Source organism: Typopeltis vanoorti, chromosome 19 (genome assembly GCF_054136105.1).
Source record: "Typopeltis vanoorti isolate ZY-2024b chromosome 19, IOZ_Tvanoo_1.0, whole genome shotgun sequence".
In the NCBI taxonomy this organism is placed as follows: Eukaryota; Metazoa; Arthropoda; class Arachnida; order Uropygi; family Thelyphonidae; genus Typopeltis; species Typopeltis vanoorti.
The window spans coordinates 63,490,139-63,514,450 of NC_143567.1; the positions used below are offsets into that span (position 1 = coordinate 63,490,139).

The following is a 24,312-nucleotide window of genomic DNA, read 5'->3' on the forward strand; positions in this document are numbered from 1 at the left end:
TCACATAAAAATAATAATTCCTGAAATAATAATAAGCTGTTTCCAGCTTTTTTTTTTTTTCCCATAAAATTCTTTTATATTCAGTAAATGAAAAAAAATAGGAAACTTACACTATAAGTATATCCCTTTTTTACCAACAATACTTAAAACTTTAATTTATGCTCAGTATTTTATGCCAGTAATTTGGAACCTTGGATTAGGTACATGCATGAAAAAGATTTGGAGCAAAATAATTGCTATATGATTTAAGATGAGACCTTAAATATTTCTGTACATCAGGATAAAATATACTACTACTATATTCACTGGGCATCTACAGATGCCATATGGTCAATCCGATGTACCATATCACGTAGTCCTATTGTTTGCTTTTCTGGCAGCCTCAACTCTCTGAAGATCAGTCACTCCGCACATGCCATCCATCCATCTCATTGATGGTCTACCCCTGCCTCTTTTTCCAGGACCTTTACCTTCTATTACTGTTCTGAGAAGTCCCCCTTCCATCCTTTCTATGTATCCAAAAATATTTCAACTTTCTTCTGTCAGTATCCTTAAGGTGCCTTAAAGTTCTACTGATCTTTTCTAACACCCATTCATTTATATGCCTTTCAGAATATGATATCCTCAACAGCCTTCTGTAACACCATATCTCAAAAGCAGATATCTGTTTCTTATCTGACTTCTTTAGGTCCCAAGTCTCACATCCATAAGTCGCTGTTGGAAAAACAACTGCATCCAAAATCTTCGAGTTTGTTTCCATGGAGATAGATCCATCCTTCCAGATTTTAGACAGGTCTCTGACTGTTGTTTTAGTCATTCCTAATCTTTTCTGACGTCTTCTAAACAGCAATTGTTCACATTAATAATGGATCCCAGGTACTCAAACTTGCTGACTTCCTCAATTCTTTCTCCATTAAGGTACATTTGTTTCTCAAGAGCTTTTCTGTTTGTATTTCTCTTTGAGACCCATAATCTTTGTCTTGCTAAGATTCAGTTGAAGTCCTCTGTTATTACTGATCTTGTTAACTTTGTCAAGAATTAATCCAGTTCTTCCCTGTCATTACAAAGTAGTACTGTATCATCAGCATATCTCAGATTACTGATCAATCTATCTCTTATCCTAATTCCTGTCCTGAGCTCATCCAATGCTTCACACATGATTACCTCCACATATATACTAAACAAGTGAGGAGAAAGTAAACATCGTTGCCTAACTCCTTTTCCAACTTTAAGCCAGTCAGTCAATCCAACACCTGTTCTTACCATGGCTTCTTGCTCCTTATACAAGTTGGCTATCAACCTGATAGTGTGTTGAGGAAAACCCATTCTTTTCATTACTTCCCACAGTTTCACATGCTCAACACAATCAAAAGCTTTAGAGTAGTCTAAGAAACACATTACCAGAGGGAGTCTGAATTCTTTATATTTTTATATGATCTGTCTAAGGCAAAGGATCTGATCTCTGATGCCCTTACCTTTCCTAAAACCCGCTTGTTCCTCAGGCATCTCTTCCTCAACTTTGGCCTCAATCCTATTTAGCATGATCTTCAATAACATTTTGCTTGCATGAGATATCAAACTAATAGTTCTATAATTCTTGCATGCCTTCATATCACCTTTCTTATGTAGTGGTATGAAAACTGACTTCTTCCAGTCTGTAGGCCATGATCCTGTCCCCATATCCTTGTAATCAATCTATGAAACACTCTTATCCCTTCATCCCCTGTGGCCTTAATTAACTTGACCTGCACCTGGGGCCTTATTGCTGTTAAGCTACTTAACTGCTCTTTCAACTTCATGCCTAAGTGGAAGAGGTTCTAAATCAAAATTTTCCTGGTGAGAGGGCTCCACATTTTCTTTATCCATTGTGCTGTACAGTTCCTCACAGTATTCTTTCCATCTGTTTTTGATTTCCAACTCTTCTGTTAGTAATGATCCATTCCTGTCTTTGATGACATTCAATTTAAGCTTAAACTTGTAATTTAAGTCATGGACTAAATAAAACATCCTTTTATAATTGTGCCTTCTCATCTGGAACTGTATTTTTTCACATTTGTTAGTATAGAACTTTTCCTTGTCCTGCTTGATGGTTCTTCTGACTTCTCTATGTAATCTCTTGTATTCTTCAGTCCCTGTGTCTCTTTGTTTTTCCATCCACCTTCTTTTGATTAGTTCCCATGTTGAATTTGATATCCATGGTCTCTTGGTCTTCTTATTGGGCTGAGATACTTCTTGATTGTATCCAGTATTATCACCTTGACTCCTTTCCAAAGCATTTCTGGTGAGCTCTCCCCATTCTCCAAAAAACCATCCAACCAAGTTGATGTTTCTTCTGTGAATCCACTAGGAATTACTTTAACATCCAATCTAGTGGGATGTGCCTGGAAGTTTTCAGAGTCTTAGTCTTACTTTAGCTCTTACTAGCTGATTGTCTGTACCACAATCTGCTCCAGGACAAGTATGCACATCAGAGATACTTGTCTTCCACTGCTGGAGAGCCAGGATATAATCAATCTGGTGCCTTGATCTATCAATGTTAGATGTCCAAGTATAGATCTGTTGTAGATGTTTCTGGAAGCAGGTATTGGTAATAACTAATATTTTAGCATGGGCAAATTGCAGCAGTCTTTCACCATGGTGTTATGTTTGCCCTGACCAAACATGCCACACTCCAGCCTGACTCTCACACTCTTTCCCACTTTTGCATTTAAGTCCCCTAAGATGTATAGTATGTCTCTCCTTGGTAGACAGTCCAAAATTCTAAGTTTTCATAGTATTCCTCATTATCTTCTTCAGGCTTATCTGAAGATAATGAGGAATTCTATGACTGAAAACATCATGGGGCAGCTGTGATACTGAAGATAGCTCAGGCAAGAAGCCTTTTTGGTTATTATAACCCCATTAATGATAGGATACTCTCTAATTAGGGCTCAGCCTACCAATGTATCACTTAGAGAGTATCCTATCATTAATGGGGTTATAATAACCAAAAAGGCTTCTTGCCTGAGCTGTCTTCAGAATCACAGCTGCCCCCGTGATATTTTGAGTCACCACCTGAGTAAATAACTAGCTTACCATCCTGTCTTTTGAAGTGACCTTCTCCATTCCATCTGGTCTCTGTAATTCCCAGGATTTTCAATTTTATACCTATCCATCTCTTTACAGACAATCTCAAGAGTACCCATCTGTAGACCCCAAACATTCCATGTGCCTATGTGAAATTCCTTTCTAAGATTAATCTTATACCTTCTGTGTTGCTCATTCACAGTATCACTGACTTTTGATGAAGACTGTAATATGCTTCTCAAACAGGACCTTCTGCCTAAGCCCTGAACGCGGCTCTGATCATTCTGCGCGACAGCCGATGCAGCATGAGATGCGTTATAAGGCACAACCATATTAGCATTTTTGAGTGAAGTCACTGCAAGAAGAAAGCGGTAGGGTTGCAGAGGCCCTTTCCACATAAGATGAAATAGCAAAATAGGAAAGATTAATTCCTAGCCCTAGTATACTCTAATAGCATTGGGCAGAAGGAGCAAGAAGAAAAGAAAGAAGGAAAACAAAAAGGTGAGGAACCAGTCTACAGATAATATAACAGATATATATACTACATGAAGTACGGCATGGTCCAGCATCAGGTACCTCGGGTTTGCCATGCCCGTACTCACTAAAGTGAGCCCTTGAGGCTAGATAAAATAAAATTTAAAAAAATGTATATATATACACTAAAATCTCGTTTTTATACTTTCCAGGGGACTGATGAAAAAAAAAGTGTAAATAGCAGGAAATGTAAAATAACAACAAAAAAAAAAAATGCTAAAAGATGACTTACTGTTAATATGTGAGTCTACATACTAAATTACAAAATTTAATAACTGAAAATAAATGAATTTACAATTGTTGATTGTTTTTGCTTTTTCTGCACTCATATATCTCCACAGTGTATAAGGCATTAAATGCCCCATTGTCTCCTGATGCACTTGCAATATACCGCCTCAAAACAGAGATAGCTTCCATTGCTTCTTTACTAGTAGGGAAAGTAGGTTCTCGATCAAAGTCTTCTTCACCCACTTCTTCATCACCAAGGTGGTTAGAAAGGATGTCTTCTACATTTGCTGCCATTGTTGTGATCACATCAACATCAAATAGTCTTGAAATGAGGAAGACTCATCCATCACATACTAGTTGTTGGGCTCTGACATATCTTCTTCTTCTTCCTCCTGTAGTTGCTGTTCCTCTTCCACAAACGTAATTCCAGTCTTCTGGAAACAGTTGGATATGGTTTCAGGAGTAATATGCAACCATGCTTTGGCCACATAATGCATGACATCAAGGATTGATATGGTCATTTGTTTTGGGTCCATACCATTATCATGCATAAACAAAGCTTTTTCATCAAGCACTTTTCTATATTTCCATTTAAATGCATGGATGATGCCCAGATCTAATGGCTTGAAGCTCACTTGTAAAATTAGGGGGAAAGATTTGATGTTTCTGAGATGCAGATTCAGGGTGTGCAGGACATTTGTCTAGCAGTAGTATTTTACAGTGATTTTCCCCCATTTTAGCATCCAGAGCATGCATGGTGGATGTGAAGATGCTGCTGGTTGTTCATGCTGTTTTTTCACGTTCTTGAAACACCTTGGCTTTTTAAATTTACCAATTACCAGTAGAGGTAATTTTTCTGATCCATCAGCATTGACCATGAGCAAAACAGTTACCCTCTGCTTGCTGAGTTTTACACCATGACACTCCTCTCCTTTAAAACACATTTTACTTGGCAGAATGTTATAAAAGAACCAAGTTTCATCAACATTGCAAATATTTTTCAGTTCGTAGTCCTGAATAATAGTCTTTAGTTCATGTTTCCACTGGTTTACAGATTTCCCTGAAATACTATTACTTTCTCCACACACTTGATTATACACAATATTGTAACGAGTCTTGAAATGATCAATCCATCCATTTGACGCAGTAAAACATTAATCCCCAACCTCGCAGCAAATTCAATGGCTTTCACTTGGAGTATAGTACCATCGACTGGAATACCTGACGCTCTCATAGAAACAAACCACTCTGCCACAAGTTAATCCAATTCATCATGAAGGTTGTTTTCTTGATCATAAATGAGTAAATAATAATATTTGGTTAACCGATCAAGTGTTGATCAATTTTATTAATTAACTGGACCAACTAGTTTCGCCACACTTATCTGTTGGCTTCTTCAGGGCACTTACATATAGGTTTAAACACTCTCACAATTATGCGTAACTGCAAAACTGACAAGAATAAAAACTGACTAGAATAATTACAAATAAAATAGTATCGAACGTGAGTGAAACACGTATCGCGTGTACAAGATCAGCTAGCTGTTGCTGAGGAACCTTCTGTACTTTGTATTAAAGTTCATTTCTTCCGTTTTTAAGGCTCTGATTAGGGTTTTCCATATCTCTGGGAGTATTAGGCCTTGATTTCTGTTAAGGTTCACAGTAGAACGGGCGACTGTGGCTGCTTCTTTGAACATTCTTGAATGGTAATCTTCCTCTAAGTAAGGGGAACAGCTTTTGTCCCACTCGATGACATGGTTAGTTGTGGAGAAATGAGACGATAGGCCAGAAATGTCCTGTCTGTTGTTTTTGACATAGCCAATGTGCTCCTTTTGCCTGATTTCGAGGCTTCTCGAAGTCTGTCCGATGTAATTAGAGCCACATGAGCATGGAATATTATAGACTCCAGCATATTTGTAGAAAGGATGGTTGTCTTTTGGAGATCTTAGTAGTTTACGAATAGTATCTATAGGCTGAAATGCTACTCTTATTTTGTGTTGTTTGAGAAGATTGGCGAGCTTGTTGGAGATGCCACTTACATACGTAATTGCAATCGTTTTTATATATTGAATCTCTTCTTGTTCTCTTTGTGGTGGTTCAGAGAAAAGGATTTTATTGACTAGTCTTCTTGTGATACTGAACTCAAAGGACTATGAAGACAAAGTTAACAATCTACTTTCTGACTTGTCTGTTTACCGTCTTTTAACAAAAGATCCAACATTAAAAAATCACAATGATACCAACGAATTACTACGCAATTTATCTAACTGGCTAATAGACTTGATTAAAAAAATAAAATCGATGCATCCTTTAACTCCGAGACTCTATGGAGTTCCAAAAGTGCACAAAGAGGGTATTCCTTTACGCCCAATCATTGATGCAATCAACTCGCCCACCTACTTATTGTCAAAACATCTCTCGAAACTCCTACAGCAATGCATCCACAAGTCAGAGAGTTACATCAAAAACTCTGGACATTTCGTAGAAAAGCTAAAAAACATCAAGATATCGGATAATGATCTTCTAGCCAGCTTAGATGTCACCTCTCTCTTTACAAACGTTCCCGTAGTAGAGGTCATTGACATCTTAAGTACCTTGTTCCCACGAGATATAACCGTATTGTTTGCTCACTGCCTAAACACCAATTATTTTTCTTGGAAAAATAAAATCTATCAACAGTTAACAGGCTTGGCAATGGGAAGCCCACTCTCACCTTCATGTGCTGACCTCTTTATGGAAGACTTGGAAAACAAAATCCTATCACAAATTTTTCCTAGACCTAAAATTTGGTTTAGATATGTGGACGATATCTTCATCATATGGAACAATAACAAAGATGACATATATGATTTTCTCAAAAAGATCAACGCTTTCCATCATTCTATTAAATTCACTCTGGAACTTGAAAGAGAAAAACAACTTCCGTTTTTAGACATCTTAATCAAAAAACAAACTGATGGCAGTTTAAATCTATCGGTGTACAGAAAACCGACCAATACAGGTCGCTACCTACATTTTAACTCCTCTCACCACATATCACATAAACTCAGCATTATACACATGTTAAAGAAAAGAGCTATTTGGATCACAACGGACAACAAGACCCTTCAAGATGAGTTAAAATTTATTTCCAACAATCTGTACTTGAACGGCTATCCAAGAAGACTAGTCAATAAAATCCTTTTCTCTGAACCACCACAAAGAGAACAAGAAGAGATTCAATATATAAAAACGATTGCAATTCCGTATGTAAGTGGCATCTCCAACAAGCTCGCCAATCTCCTCAAACAACACAAAATAAGAGTAGCATTTCAGCCTATAGATACTATTCGTAAACTACTAAGATCTCCAAAAGACGACCATCCTTTCTACAAATATGCTGGAGTCTATAATATTCCATGCTCATGTGGCTCTAATTACATCGGACAGACTTCGAGAAGCCTCGAAATCAGGCAAAAGGAGCACATTGGCTATGTCAAAAACAACAGACAGGACATTTCTGGCCTATTGTCTCATTTCTCCACAACTAACCATGTCATCGAGTGGGACAAAAGCTGTTCCGCTGATCTTGTACACGCGATACGTGTTTCACTCATGTTCGATACTATTTTATTTGTAATTATTCTAGTCAGTTTTTATTCTTGTCAGTTTTGCAGTTACGCATAATTGTGAGAGTGTTTAAACCTATATGTAAGTGCCCTGAAGAAGCCAACAGATAAGTGTGGCGAAACTAGTTGGTCCAGTTAATTAATAAAATTGATCAACACTTGATCGGTTAACCAAATATTATTATTTAATCCAATTCATCGTATGTCGATGTCTGGATATATTTTCGTTTTTTTGACATAGCGCCAGATTGCTTTTCATTGAGTTCAATGCTTGACCTGTTTTTTACTATCATTCTCAAAGTGAACACGGAGAGTCCAAGATCTTTTGCTAAATGTATACGTGTTCTGGTATGCCAATCTACACGTTGCAGAATTGCCATCTTTTCTTCTACCGAAATACATTTTATGTCTTTTTTCACCATGTTACTAACATGGATCATCCACCGCCGCAACTTGAAAGCAACTATCATACGCTAAATTACGTAGCAGAAATTCTCAATATTAATTCATCCTGTGATTGAAAATTAATGGTATCGCTCATCACTACATCACTGCTGCAAGCGTGCAAGTCACTGTGATGGCAGAAACGAAACTACAGCCAAAAGCCATGCCATCTGGGAACAGAAATGCGCAGATTTCCATGGAAATCGATTTGAATGAGAAGAAATTGATTCGAAAATCAGTGTTGCCACCCGACGAAAAAAACACAAATCACGGGAAATAACTTCCACCTCAAGTTGTTAATGGCGGGAAAACAATATCTCATAAGAATAGGCTGCTTTGGCTCTGTGTTTCATTTACATGGTGATCAACTGTTTCTATAATAAAAAAAAATAATAATAACATTTTAAATTAAGGATAAGTTTTGTAATCATTATTATTAACTGTTTATTTATTTATTATCATTATTATTATTATCCAAAACATTACTCTGTGGTTGAAACAACACCAGAAGAATAAATAAATAATTTATTGATTTATAATAGTCCACTGGATTTCTATCCAGAATCTTCAGAGCAAATTATAGCTGTGGTAAAACAAAGAGCAACTAATTAGCTTGTAGAAACATTTTAGGTTCTAACTGAAAAGGAGCTAATATCATATCAAGGCACCACCTAGGAACTTGTTAAAAACAACATTAATTCAGAGAAGTCTGTCTAAATGTGGTGTTAAAGTGACTAGCTATCAGATCTTTGGAAATTAATGAAATCATATGTATTGAGGTTATGGAAGAGTTTCATTACTGACTGATTCCAAAAATAGTCTCTCAGACCTTTAGTAATGTCTATGCAGCATAGCTGTCTTCCATTTAATCCTGCATATAGGCATATCCAGAGGCATGGGCTGCCAATTATGACTTGCCATCAGTTTTATCTTCTTAAAAGCAGATGTTAACAGATTGTCTGAAGAAGTAGGCTAAGCTATAGATACAAAAAACTTTATGAACTCCTAAATGTGTAAGAGGATGAAGCTAATCTTTTGAAGAATGAATAAAAGTTGCTAGTTGGATGTGTGGTTTGCTAGTAGCATGGAGATCATATTTGTGAATACCTTTAACCAATTTTTTCAGATATTTCTACAAATGTCTATTGTAGAAATTGTGACCAACATTGAATGTTGCATTTGTGATCCATCATCCACATTGGCAAGTAATACTCTTTTTGATGTGGTTGGAATTCTAATAAAATCCAAACCTCCATAAAAAGCAGCATTCCATCAAAAGAAGGAGTAGTCTTTAAAAAAAAAAAAAAAAAAAATATATATATATATATACACACACACACACACAGTAATCCCTCAATTAGTGCGTCATTTTTTTTTGATACCCAAATTTGATTAGTGCACCTCTAAAATTCGATTAGTGCTCCTATATACATCTTAAAAATAAATTACGGATTTTAAAAATTTTCTATCTATCCTGGAATTTGTCATTTTAGTTTTCTTAAGCATTTTTCATGAATAAATATTTTATAGTGGAAATATTCTGAGGAGAATAATATTCAAGAATATGTCGAAAAGCTCAGACCCAGAACACCTAATAACATTTGTGTATTGTTAATTTTCACACATCGAAACCTTTCAACATTTGGGAAAGTGAATATCGCTGTTTATGATCGGTCATAAAAATTGCCTGCAAGCAGATTATAACAATTGACGGCGTATCTCTGTTCTCAAAACTGAAGGAAATGACATCTGTGTAGCAAATGTCAGTGACCAAGCGGCATATTTTTAAACATGGAAATATTCAAGAATTATTGTTAATTTTCATACATCGAAATCTTTCAACAATCGGGAAAGAGAATACCACTGTTTATGGCTGATCACAAAAATTGCCTGCAAGCCGATTACAACAAATTGTGGCGATCTTCTGCTCTCAAAACTGAATGAAATAACATCTGTAGCGCAGTTAGTGACCAATCAGCAAGGAAGTATAAAGAAAATTTTTCCACTAAAATTGAGGATCAAGGTATATACTATAATTACATAGCGTTTTGATGATCATATCTTGTGCCTCCTTTGCAATGTTATATGAGTGTGTTTACTTTTTTGCTTTGAAATGAAAGAAATGTCTGTATTGCATAACTTTGCCTATCATCGTGCTTCTTTGTGTAAAATTTATTTTTGCTGTATTATTTTTATCATACTATGATATATTTCCATTCTTTGTCAGTGTATATTCAAATATCTTGCTTTTTTCCTTTTTTTTTGCTTTAACATAAGTATATATTTTGGCTTTCATTTGGTATCATTATTGCAGGTTTCTTTTGAAGAATTCCTTTTCTGATCAAAATAAAATACCTGAAGTAATACCAATTCAGGAGCTTGCAATGGGCGAACACTCCGTTGGCCAATTTGACCATATGTTTGAAGCAAATCTTGCAAATAATGCTTTGTCGGTTGCACTGGGGAAGAAAATTGATGTTCCATATGTGTTATTTGTACCTGATGTGCATTATGCAGCATTGGCTGAAGGATTTCCACTTAAGGTTAGATTATGCTTGTGCATTTAATTTTTTGTTTAATTTGTATAATCAAATTAAAATTAAATGAAGTCATTTTGTCTGATATTATGTTGATTATCATGAAGTAATAATATCTTATTATTATCATCATCATTTGATTTCCATGGAATCAAGATTCATTGAGGGAGGTTGGCATATCACTTTGTTGCCCTTTTTATACAATGCCTTTACTTTGTTTCATGTAGGATGCATCTATTTTTACAGCAGTCATTTCACCGATTTTTTACTCTCCATGCAGAATGATTTAATTTATTTATAATTGACGTTACCTAATAACTTTTGATAAGATGTGTTTACCATCTTATACAGGCTAGGCCACAAAATAATGATATACATTTGTTTGATATTTCAAAATACATTTTATTAAAATGCTTGAGTAACGGTATTTTTTGACACCTGAGCTGCAACCAAGTTAAAAAAAAAAAAAAAAAAAAAACATTCACCATGTCTGGTTTTGAGTTTTTTCATGCTTACAAATGATGATCCAATTAGTGTGATAACTTGGCAACAATAATTTTCACTAAGGACATTGTATTTCCATGATTCCCCCCCCCCCCCCTCTAAGTTACATGATATCTTGCAGTGAGATCAAAACTTAATTCTTGAGAAATCCCCATAAACAACCTATTCACAGGGATTTAAATACCTTATTATGCACGATATTCAGTGTAGTACTGATGTTTATTTATGTTACACCACCACACACAGAATGACCTGTCTCTCCAAAGTATGTTAAGTTATATTGCCAAGGAATTTTGTAAGCACCTGTACTAGAGACAGAAGTGGAAGTTTGTCTTTTGTAAATGGGGGGATTATTAGAAACTTTGTTAATATGAAAATATATAGGTATGAGGTGAAACTAAAATTCTTCAGGATTCTTCCTATATGTTCAGAACTCTGCATTCTATTGTGGTATCCTTCACTGTACAAATTTAGGTGTGTATTATCCATTGAATGTGACTAGGGTTGTAACAATTTGATTTCAGTAAAGTTGTTTTGATATTGAGAAGCTCTTGTTGTAAGGATGAAGAACAAATATTATGTGCTCTATTATTTAAGGATTTGGCATCCTCATTTTTTTTGGAGATATGATGAGCAAAACTTTGATGTAGCAGATATATATATATATATCTGCTAGTGAAGGTAAGCTTCCATTATACACTGGCTGACAAAGTAACAGAGGCTGTGCTGGTAAGTACGATGTCCAAGTGTAAACTTCCCAAAATCTTCTTTTCCATAGTAAACCTGAATACATGGATGTAGGCTTTTGATTCAATGTAGTTAGGTGGTCAGTTCATTTTCAGAATGAGGCTAGATGGCAAATATATCATTTATCATATATCATAAATTCAGAAAGGAGGATGAGGATAAATGATTGAAAAAAAAGTATCTTCTAGATGGATTAAATAATGAATCATGAAGGTTGGAAACAGAGAGTTTCACTTTATCCTCATTCTACTTACAGATCTGATTATCTAATGTGTAATTAATTTGGGTATCTTCACAATAAGAGCCTCTGTAGCTCAGTCAGTTTAGATGAAGCCTTTGGTCAGAAAGACCTGGGTTCGATTCCCATCAGTGGTGTGAGGAACATTTATCTGGCCTCATTTGATTAAATGTGAGTTAGCCAGTCTCACATGGAGGTAGGGAGTTTTTTCACCCAGAAACTTGGGTTTTTTTTTTTGTCCCCCAGAACAGACAAACTGGTCCCATGAACACATGCTTCTACAGAATACGACACCTCCAGAAATAAGGAGTAACCAACCTATTCTGTAGGATTTCATTTTCAAATGCCTACACGGTAAAATGTGTAGGTCTATGCGTTAGTGTAAATTATGATAGGATAGGATAAGATCTTCACTTTGTAGTATGTCCTCATACAGAAGGCATAGTATCAGCCAAAAAATGTTAGTAAACTGAGAAACAATGACAAGGCTGACTAAAATATCAGAAGCTTATATTAAAATTATTATTATTTTCTTGACCTGTATGGAGTTGCAAGGCTCATCATGGAAGGTCAGCACTAGTCAATACAAAGTCTATCATACCACTACTTAAACTCATCCATCATTTGCATTTTCATCACCCTCTCAGACAATGCATTCCATATTCCTGCCACTTTCCATGCAAAAATCTTACTTCTTATCATTTTACTTACTGGCTTCTTTTTGAAATTTCCAGGGATGGCCCTCGGCCTTGCTCCTTCCCCTCATTCTACCATATGAAAATTCTCTTCAGTGTTAATACAATAATAATCTTTTAACAGCTTAAATGTCCCAATCAGACTCCTCTTTGTCTTCTATCCACTGAACTCTGCAGTCTACATGTCCTCAGTCTATGGTCACTGGAATTTGGCAATCTCTATTTTTTTTTATCCATCTCTGCACTCTTTCCAAGATTATCCCCTTCAAAAATCAGTTACCAAATCTGAGCACAAAATCCAGATGTGGTCTGATCAGAGATTTATACAATGGGTCCACCACACTTTTATCTCTTACATTCAATGTCCTCCTCCACATTGCAGCAATTCTCTGAGATGTTTCGCAACATTTACAGTATGTCTTCGGAACTTCAAGTCTCTATCCACAATCAACACAAGATCCCTTGTTTCCTTCACTTCTTCCAATATAACTCCACCAATATCCTTAATTTGTTTCAAGAAAAGGAGGGGGATCCTTGATAAATAATCTGTATTGACTGCTTAGTGCATTGAATAGAAATTTAATTGGAAAAATCACAATGTAGAAATACATTTCTTCATATAGATTGTGATTTCTACATACTTTTAAATATTCAGTTTTATTGTGGTTAATTTGTAATCTTAGTTTTTCGGCAGAAGTTTTGAGTTTTCTGAATGCTATACCAATATCTTCAGCATTTTTCCAACTATGTATATTTCACTCATATCCTAATATTACTTAAGTTCTGCTTACTATTACAAAGTTCTGCTTGTGTTATCTTTTACAGTATCTTAAATACATTTTTCTGAAGATAAATTATAAAGGATGATCAAAAGTGCATCTCCTTGTTTCAGTGCTGTCTTTATTCCATTAATTCCATTAATCAGCACCATGCTTCAGCTGTCAGTGGTGCAGAGGTTGATTAAACATGTTACCTTATGAGGTTCCCCCCCCCCCCAAGTTCATGTACTCCCCAAAGTCTTCTCTATAATATTCTAGTATCTATCAACTCTAGACCTATTTCTTTGGAATCCTGCTTCATATTCACCTATATTTTCTTCAATTTAAGGTACAATTCTTTTTAGTATAATATTAGTTAAAATTTTGTAGCTACTGACAGGAGTGATATCCCTCTGTAATTTTCTCATTTGTTTTTATTTCAATATTTTATATATTGGAATGATTAGTGATTCTTTTCATTCTGAGGGTATCTTTTCTTTTTCCCCATATTAAATTTACCAGTTTATGTATATATGTAACTAATTAACATACAAAGGAAAAGAAGAAGAGAAAGACAAAGAACAGATTGGATGGGAAATATTAAGGACTGAACCTTTTTGTCCTATGAAGAATGCAAAAGAGAAGCACAAAACCGTACATGGTGGAAGCTCATGGTAGTCAACCTCCTGGAAGGAGATGACATCTGATAGCTGACAACAGCAACAAACCATGTCAACATGGTGTGTGTTGTTGTCTTTGAGCTGCTTTATACTTTATTCTGCTTTGGCCGATGAAGGTTTTAATATTTCTCAGTGACAAATACACTAAAATATTCTGTTTTGAGGTCTCAAGCAGATTCATCACAATTTAGGAGTTTGTTAAAGTACTCCTAAATTGTTTGCTGTTTCATCTTTAGTGGCTAGTGTATTATATCCATTACTATTATTGATTATTGCTGTTTTCGTGTGTCACTACTTTAGCATTTCAAAACTGAAATGTTTTTTTTTTTCTTTCTTTGTGTATCTGTGTTTAGAACCAAGCAGAGATCTATATATTTCCTCGAAAGGAAAGTATCAGCAATCCTTCTCCAGTTGTGCTGCTCTCTGATGGGCTTCAGCTAGTGAAAACTGTTAAGTCAGATTCCATTCCTGCAGATATTAAAGACCTTGGTATCTTATCAATAAGTATTCAAATGACTAAATACATCAGAAATTGATAAATTAGATATGTGAACTCTATTTCAGCACAACTCTGAATTTTAATAATATGCTGCATTAATAATTTTTTCCAAATTTAAATTTTTTAAATTTTTTAATATTTTTTTAAATTAATTTTTTTTTTCCCAGTGCTGTGTTATTCTAAATAAAGTGCAGTATTATTGTATTTAATAAGTTGGGAATTTTTAAGTTTTGTATATTGTATAACTATGGGAAAATGCATGGAAGTCAAAGTATTTATACTGTAATTATTAATACCTGTGTAACAATGCAGAATGCACAAATACCTCTTCAACCTGTCCCCCTTCCCCAGTGGTGTGTAAAACTTGGTTAAGGCAGGAACTTTTGCTTACCTTTAGAATTTTTTTTTTATTGTTCTATGATCTTGTTATCTATTACTATTTTAGTTGTTGCTGGATCTTGTCCTTTAAAGGCCATAGTTTTTGATTTTTCTGTTGATATTATCATACCATAATCTTTGGATATCTCATTTAGATCTAAAATAGCTTTCTGTAGTTTCTCTTCAGAATTTGTAATTATTATTTGGTCGTCGGCAAAGAGGAGAGCGTTTAAGTTTACTGTAGAAGAAAGTTTAATTCCTTGATGTAAATTTTTATTCCGTTTTATTATTATTTCATTTAAGTAGATATTAAAAAGAGTTGCCGAGAGGGGACATCCCTGTTGGACCCCTTGGTTTATCTCTTTCGTATATGATAGCTCGTGATTTAATCTTATTTCTATTTGATTATTTTCATATATACTTGTGATAGCTTTTAGGATATTATTTGTTATTTGTCTTTCTTTTAATATGTTAAATAATATGTTTCTTTTAACTTTGTCAAATGCTTTTTCAAAGTCAATAAATGCAATATTTGTTTCTAAATTGTATTCTCTTCTTTTCTCTATTATTAATTTTAGGCAAAAGGCCGGGTCTATACATGATTGTCCTTTTCTAAATCCATTCTGTACTTCTAAAATAAAGTTTTCGGAATATTTCATTGGTTTGCTATTTAAGATTCTGCTATATATTTTGTAACAGGAATTTAGTATACTGATACCTCTATAGTTTTTAGGGTCATCTCTATTACCTTTTTTAAAGATAGGAATCACAATTGCTTTTTTTCATTCAATTGGGGGGGGGGGATACCAGTTGAATAAATTTTATTTAAAAATAATAAGAGTCTTTCTTTGAATCTAGTTCCTGCATATTTATATAGTTCTGAACCTAGTTTATCTTCTCCAGATGATTTTCCGTTTCTTGTTTCTTTCAGGCTGATTTCTAATTCTTCTTTAGTTATTTCCTTTTCATTTTCATTAATTGTTTGCCAATTGTCTTTTTTAAAAAGTTTGTCTGTCCACAATTCTGTGTAGCAATTTAGAAATTCTTCTAATTTCAATTCAGTGTTTAATTTTATGTTTTCTTTGGTATCTGCATTTAAGTGTTTCAAAATTTTATATACATTGGGTCTTATTTTATATAAATCATGTTCTAGATTAGAAACAAATTTGTTCCATGATTCTCTATATCTTTTTCTGACTTCTCTTTTAGCTATGACTCTTATTCTTTTATATTCTGTTTCATCTTCTAATCTTTTACTGCTTAACCATTTGTGATGGGCTTCTTTTTTCTTTTTGATTATTTCTTTCATTGTATCATCCCAGATCTTCAGTTTTTTTCCTTTTATTGAATCTTTGGTCTTTTCTAAGCTTTCATTTGCTGCTGCATTTAGTATCGTTTTTATATTAAGCCATTCTATTTCTATTTCTTCATTTTGTTTTATTTTGTCTAGATATTGGTTAATTATTTGTTCATATAGCCATTGTACATTTGTGTCATTCAATAGTCTAGTTTTATAAACAAATGTTTCAATTTTTCTTTCTGTTCTTGTTACTTGTATCCATTTAGGTGGTAATCTTAATTTTATTTTAACAAGGTAGTAGTCATTGCTTATTTCATATCCTCTGTGAACTCTAACATCTAGTGAAAATTTTGATGTCTTTTCATTTAGTATAAAGTAATCTAATATCGATTTCCATCCTCTTGCTGCCCAAGTATATTTATGTATGTCTTTATGTTTATAGAAGGAATTCATTATTTTTAGGTTATTATAAACTACCAAGTCAATCAATTTTTTACCATTCCTGTTTAGAGTATGTTCTCCATGTATTCCTATATTATTATTAATGTTCGTGTTTCCAATTCTTGCATTTAAGTTTCCTGCTAAAATTACGTAATCATTTTTATTTATTTTATTATATATGTTTTGTAGCTGATTATAAAATTCAATATTATCTTGTTCTCTTCCCTCTTCTGGGGGCATATAAACCAATTATTGTTAAATAGCCTCTATCAATTTTTATTCTAGCTTCTATTATTCTTTCATTCCATAATTTATAATGTTTTAACTGTTTTGAAAGGTAGTTATGAATCCAAATCATGACTCCTGCTTGTGCTCTTTGGTCTCTGTCGACTCCACTGTATATCACATTAAAATTTTTGGTTTTCATAGTTCCTTTTAATTTCTTTTTTTGTTTCAGTGATTACTGCTATTTTAAAATTTTTTTCATTTAGTAGTTGGTCTAATTCTATTTCTTTATATGCTATTCCTCTTACATTCCAGTTTGCTATGTGTATTATATTTTATCGTTTCCATTTTTGTTTTACCTTTTCCATTCCAGGGTCGTTTCCTATAGATTCAATCCGATTATCTTTTTCTGTCAGCTTACTAGTAGAATTATGTTCTCCATGTCAGGGGACTAGCCTGACGATGGAATAGTTCAGTGGTAGGGCTGCTACCTTAAGGCTTCTGAACTAGCCTTCTTCCGAATTTAAACCCATAGGAGGAATAGGTATATTGAAGGGGAAAAGAGTAGATTATAGAGGAATTATAGTAAGATTTATAGAGAGGGCATAGTTGTAAAAGAAGAGTTGGCTGATAAGGCTTTATAGGAAAGATTAAAGTAAGTGGATTTTCCTCAAAGTAGTAGAAGGAGAGGATAGATCCAGCTAGGGGTCCATGGGGGTGCCACTTCTCTTACAATCAAGATGATTGCCCCTTATGGCTCTGTTGGTCCACAAGTCCTTATTCAATATATTCGGACCATCCCACACACACACACACATGGTGGGCTCCCCCTATCCGCCACCCAGGGGACGTGCTCTCTAGGGGTTACAGGGTCCCCCAAGAGGGGGACAAAAGGTAGCATGCAATATTACTAAAATACTCTGGATTGAGGTCAAAACTGGTTTGGGCAGTGGCCCTTCCCATAATGCATAGCATTATACATGTCTGTTAGGATATGTGCATTTCATTATTGGTTACTAAAGCAATCGATGTGAAGTCATTATTAACCTCTATATACAAGTAGTCTAGTCATGAAATTATTTCATGTGCAAATGCTTACACATGGATAAAGGATTAAAACCAAAAATATAATTTCTTGGCATCTATAATTTATAGTATAACTAAGTTAAAAAAAAAACAAAAAAACTTTTAATGCCTGTGGACACCTTGTTTGCGATAACTTACTGATTGCAGTATTAGATTTTATTCTTTTGGTTAGGAGGATAAGTAGATTGGTTAATTTACTGATTACTAATTGATTAAACTGATACTAATTGATAAGTAGTTGATTAATCATGGAATTATACATCAGCTGCAGAGAAAGATATTATGGAAGACAAAAAAACTGGGTACATCTGATCAGCACAAGTAGTATAAGGCACAGGCTTGGAAGTTGATTAGTGCATTGAGAAAAAAGAAATTGCTATCCAAAGGGGGATTCCACTATAACTTCCATGTCCCACCAGCTGAAGTTATAGTGGAAATATTCAATGAATATTTTATCAGTATTTCATATTTGGGGGTTTGGGGTAATATTAAATAACAGTGGGAAATAAGAGATGATACTGGCAATTCAGAAATGTGAAGTGCTTGAAATTTTAAAAATGTTTAGAAATCTGTAACTAGATTTGATATTGTCATGTATATTAAGGGCATATTCATAGTCACCAACCCTATCTTGACTTGATTGTTCAACAAGAGTCTTGCAACAGCAACTCTCAGATGAATGGAAAGAAAGAAAAAATAATGCCACTTGGGGGAAACCAAGTGAACAACTTCTTGGGATAGTTTATATATCAGTTGTAGTGGTGAAGGCATTAAAAAGGCTGGTTTGAGATATAATTCAAACTTATATTGAGTAGACTAGACATATCTCTAGAGAGCAGCATGGGTTTGTTAAGGAGAGATCTACTTTCAGTAACCTGGTGACTAGATTGTCTCTGGATTTTAGAATATTGAGTATAAGGATGTAGTAAGGGAATGTAATCTGTATACTTTGGCAGATATGTGGGGAAGAGGTGATGTGATTAAGACCTAATTTGGTGAGAGGAGCCTGTCACAGAGATATTGCTTAAGGAAATAGGTGATGGGAGAATGAGAAGTCATCCCTGGACTGGAAACTATATAAGAGTCTTGTGAGTAAAGAAGTGAAAAGATTTATTTGTTTGGCAGTGAGTGGAATGCATTATCTGAAAGGTGAAGTGACTGCTTTAAAACTGTTTTTGAGATTGATATACATTGTGGTATCCCCGAGTCTTTGGCCTCTCATAGTGGGTCTTCTGACTTCACAAAGGCCTATAAATAATAATAGCTTAAAAAAAAAAAGGGAAAAGGTGGGGATACTTTTGTGTGTCAAAAAGTGATGCAGCTGCTTTGTGAGCAAGCATGTTGTTGTGCAACAGGAAAAAAAAAGGGTTATAGTCCAAATAATTATCCTTTCCTTAATTGATTAATTAATTTCCCAAATAATTATCCTTTCCTTTATCCTGAATGACTTTTATAATGAATATGAAATTTCTTCATTATCATTATGAAAACTTATTACTACTGTAGTCTAAAATATAATTTTTTTGCTTTTATTTGTTTTTTAATAATTTTTTTTTTGTTTTTATTTCCAGTAGACAAATCCATAGTGACTGATGAATTTCTTGAAATTGTTGACCTAGAGGCATTCACAGTTAATTATGTTCCTATTCCAAGGTGAGTAAAATTAACTTATACATGAAAATATTAGACATTTTTACTCATTATTATTATTATTATTATTATTATTATTATTATTACGGGCGATTCCAGCGAGTCCTTAGACTCATCGAGGGAGGCCCTAAACATCATGTCCACACAACTATACGACATTCTCACAGTATCTGTCATACCTTACCTTGAACTCGCCCACCGTCATAGCACCCACAACATACTCTGGGAGCTTATTCCACCCATTTACCATCCTAAAAGTAAAGAACCCAGCTCTAACACCCTTACTAACCACACTCTTGCCCAGCTTCCATAGATGTCCCCTAATCCTCCCACCACCAATTCTGATCTCAAAACTATCCTCTGAATTAATCCTATAGAAACCCTTTAGAAATTTGAATGTCTCAATCATATCTCCCTTTTTCCGCCTATCAACTAGTTTCTGCAACCCACAAATATTCAACCTGTTCTCATAAGGTTCATTCCATAGACCTGCTATCATCTTAGTCACTCGCCTCTGGATCCTCTCCACCTCCTCCCCATCAAGAAGAAACCAAGGTGACCAAATCTGGGCACAGTAGTCAAGATGAGGTCTTATCAAGGCTCGGTACAGAGGTACAATAACTTGCTTGTCTCTGCTCGTCAAGGTATTTTTCAACAACCAAGTGAGTTGATGAGCTGATTTAGCTACTTTTGCGATGTGTCCCCTAAACTTCATCTCCCTATCCACCAACACTCCCAAGTCCCTGGCCTCATCAATCTCCTGGAGTACAGTTCCACCAATGTGGTATACTGCTGCTAATCTTTTCACCCCAAAATGCATAACCTCACATTTTGTCACATTAAATTGACATCCATTCTCCTTATCCCAGAACTCCAATCTATCCAAGTCATCCTGCAAGATTTTGACATCGTCTGCATTCACTATCGCCCTACCCAACTTTGCATCATCAGCGAACAAATGAACTGTTCCTCTTAGATCCTTCCCTATATCGTTAATGAACAGATTAAACAGCAGTGGTCCAAGAACAGAACCCTGCGGCACACTACTAGTCACAGGCCGTCTTTTGGACTCTACTCCTGAATAAACTACTTTTTGATATCTCTCCATCAACTACCCACCTGTCCATCTCACCAACCCTATATCCATTCCCATATATCGTAGTTTACTGATTAGAATTCCATGTGGTATCCTGTCAAACACCTTTGCCAGAAACTAAAACTTTTTGAGAACTAAAACAGAAACATTTTGAGAAACTAAAGATGCTTATGCATCTTTTGTTTCTCACTTGTGTCATTTGTGTAGTTTTACTTTACACATGCTTTATATAGTCAGTATATATTGAGCTCTTACTTTAGTTATGTTTATTATAATGAATTCACATTCAGTTATGCTGGATGGTTGGCTGAGTGAATAGTATATGCGCTATCCAAGCAAAGTGCTGTAAGCTTGAATCTCATAGTGGGCATAGTTGTTTTGTGAATTCATCTCCCACATTTGTAGGTGGAAATTGAATTTTGTTGCATAGTATGAGACCACTGTTCTGCTTATTGTAGGCCTGGAGTGACTTGAAAAAGCTTGTTCTTTGGAGCAGAATTTCTATTTAAAAAAATGAAAAAAAATATATATATGGGGTGCTTAAGGGTCAAGGTTGGATAACTGGGAGGAGACGTTCACATGGCCTTAAGGGGAATGCAGAGAACCAATCTACCAGGGCTTCTGAACTGATGTCCAGTTCTCACATTCTTGTGGTACACCCTGATAGGTATCTACCTGGATACTGAACAAACAAGGATAGGATGGCAATTTTGGATTTAGCACACCAAATTGTATTCTTATTGACTTAAATCATAATGCAAAAGATGCAGCAAAAAGTTAGCTACTGGAACAGATCCCAACTTAACATCAGCAGAGATCAAGATTGGCATTATCGGCATAAGAAGCATCAATGGAAAAGAAATGGAACTAGCAGAAGAATTGGATAAGTACCAGATCAACATAATAGGTGTTATCAAAAACAGAGAAGACAAAAGCAGGCGAGATCTTTCTAAGCAACAAATACAAGACATAATAATATGTAAAATTAATAATATGAGTGATGCTGTCAGGATGCAAAAAAAAAAAAAAAAAAAGGAAAAATTGATTGTTTTGGGATTACTGCTAAGAAATTGTTGGAAGAGGCAAAACAGAAGAGTGAGAGAATGAAGATTGTAAGTCTTCTGTCTTGCTATGATAGAGGTGAATTGAGGAGAGCAGTGATGCAGAGGACCTATGGACTACACTTAAATGGATTTAGAGTTAGATGTATATATAGAAAGAGTTTTGTTCACTGATAGAAGTACAAAGTCAGGAAAGCTGACATCGTTAGGGTGATGCTTGTGATCGTGTGCGTGTGTGCAGGCACCTATGAGGTGAATGAGTGAGTGCAAATGGATCAATACAAGTGGACACTCTAGCATCCCTTTAGGGGCCTAAAGGGATGCTAGAGTGTCTATATACTAATGCTAGAAGTATCTGGGATTAGAGGAGGAATATTTGACATTGGGTAGTGTAACCTTGCCAGAAGTTGATAGGCATTAGTGGTACTGGGCTAACAGCAGGTGATGTAGTTACAGGAACAGAATATGAAGGGTTTAGTTATTGGAGAAGATAGGAATGTGAAGAAGGATACTGCTGATGATAGCAGATAAATTGCAGCCAAAAACAGAAGACAAATGTGTAGATGGCATTTCATTTGGTACAATCTGGTGTGAGATTGAGGCCAATAAAATGAAACATGCAGTTGGTTGCTGCTATAGGCTAGAAGATACAAGGATGGTGTGGAAGACATCTTCTTTCAGGCTTCCCCACTTATCAGCAGCTGCCTGTTTTCAGATTCTACTCTGTATGATTCTTCCAGTCCTCATCCAGTAAGTCCATTTTCTCCATTGCTCTCACAATGGTCACTTTCCACATAGCCCTTGGTCTTTCTCTTTTTCTCCTTCCAGACCAGTTCCGAAAGGCCATCATTCTTCTGTCATTCTCTAGACATGTCCATAACAATATCATCTTCATAACAGGTTGTTCAACTTTCATCTCTATATGAATATATGCATTTCTCAGATGATCCATATGGGTAGCACTCATACTTAATCTGAAGTAATCCATTTTCACAACTTCCACTTGTCTCTTCCACTTGACTATAAGTAATTGTCCAATACTCACATCCATAGGTCATTATACTTTTTATAATCACATGAAACAGCATCTTATAGTTTTCCTAGACCTTATGACTCCATAAAATACCATTCATGGTTCTAATAGCTGCCCATGCCTATCCTGTTCGGAACACTGTCCACTTCATGCTTGCTGGGCTTGTCCATCATGGAGTCAAGATATTTGAAAGCATCCACTGATTTTATAATTCCCACCTCTAACTCAGGATCTGTTGTACCTTCAACTATTAGGTTTTTAACTTGGTTTTTAACAATTAACTTTCAGGCCCAAACGTTTATATGTATCTAACAATTTTCTCATCTAGTATTTTGCATCCTCATCCTGTGAGAGAATCACCTGTGGGTGGAAGACATGAGACATAGATGGGAGGGTGGAAAATGACATAGAAGGAAAGAAATGGAATTTATACATACACCTACTGAGAGATAATTACTTGAAGCAGCATGCAATGGTGAGATTCTGATTGGTGAGAATGATCATGCAGTCTTGACTTGGGAGGTCGCAAAACATGAATTTTTCAGTTAAGAAGGGGAGGAGTATGTATGGAACTACAAGGCAAGCGTACGACAAGCTTAGGAGTCAGCTTGAAGCAGTGCCATGTCATAAAAATTTGCATGGGATGGTCAGTGGGTATCTAAAAGGAGCAGTATCAGATTGTATACCCAAGGTTAAGAGGATAAATCAGGTAGGAGTTAGATGGATGAGTAGTATCCATTAAATGGTAGCTGCAAAAAAAGAAAATGTTGTGGAGGGTATATACAAGAAAGGTAATCATCAAGCTCACAAACAGTACAAAGCCCAGGCAAGAAAGGTGATCAGCATGGTAAGGAAGGGAAAATCAGATTATGAAAAGAAAATAACCAAGGTCAAAGGAAATCCCAGACAGGTGTTTTGATATGTAGCAAGTAAATGGAAGAATGACTGTGGAAGGGTAATTTTAATAAGTACTGATGACCACTTTTCAAGAGTATATCATCAAGATGAGGATATTGCTGTGACAGGGACTGATAAGAGAATAGAGGTTGAATATCTCAAGTACTTAGAATGTTGCAAACTTTCAAATTAAACACAGTCATGGGATTAGGTGGGATATTAGCTCCTATTTTACAAGAATATGCAAAGGAAGCTACACCTCTGACTAGGCTGTTAAACTTAAGTCTCAGCTCTGGTAAAGTCTCGAGGACATGAGTAGGGCAAAATAATTCCTTTGACAAAGGAGTCTCCAAGACTGTGAGCAAATTATAAACCAGTATCTCGAGATTGGTGGTATAAGTATTGGAAAAGTTGGTTTTGCCACAGATAGAGAATTCAAAAATGGATAGATAAGAATATGACACTCGATAGGGGAAGCATGGCTTTGTGAAAGGTCAGTCATGTCTTGGTAATTTACTATTTATAACAGAGTGACAGCTGAATTCAGGAATGGCTTTACAGTGATACTGCTGGATTTTGTAAACAAGTTTGACAGGATACACAATGGG

General features: G+C 35.3%; 1 protein-coding gene across 3 annotated transcripts in view; it reads left to right on the plus strand.

The window, feature by feature from the left end:
- The window catches only part of c12.2 (von Willebrand factor A domain-containing protein c12.2), a 550,347-nt gene that overhangs the window by 375,302 nt on the left and 150,733 nt on the right, over positions 1-24,312 (plus strand). For 2 of the 3 annotated variants that reach the window (XM_090409563.1, XM_090409565.1), the window contains exons 31-33: positions 10,194-10,422; positions 14,392-14,527; positions 19,539-19,620. In XM_090409563.1, the coding sequence (XP_090265689.1) occupies positions 10,194-10,422; positions 14,392-14,527; positions 19,539-19,620 (447 nt within the window). The remainder of the gene's footprint in view (positions 1-10,193; positions 10,423-14,391; positions 14,528-19,538; positions 19,621-24,312) is intronic. The other variant, XM_090409564.1, reaches the window with a different exon arrangement.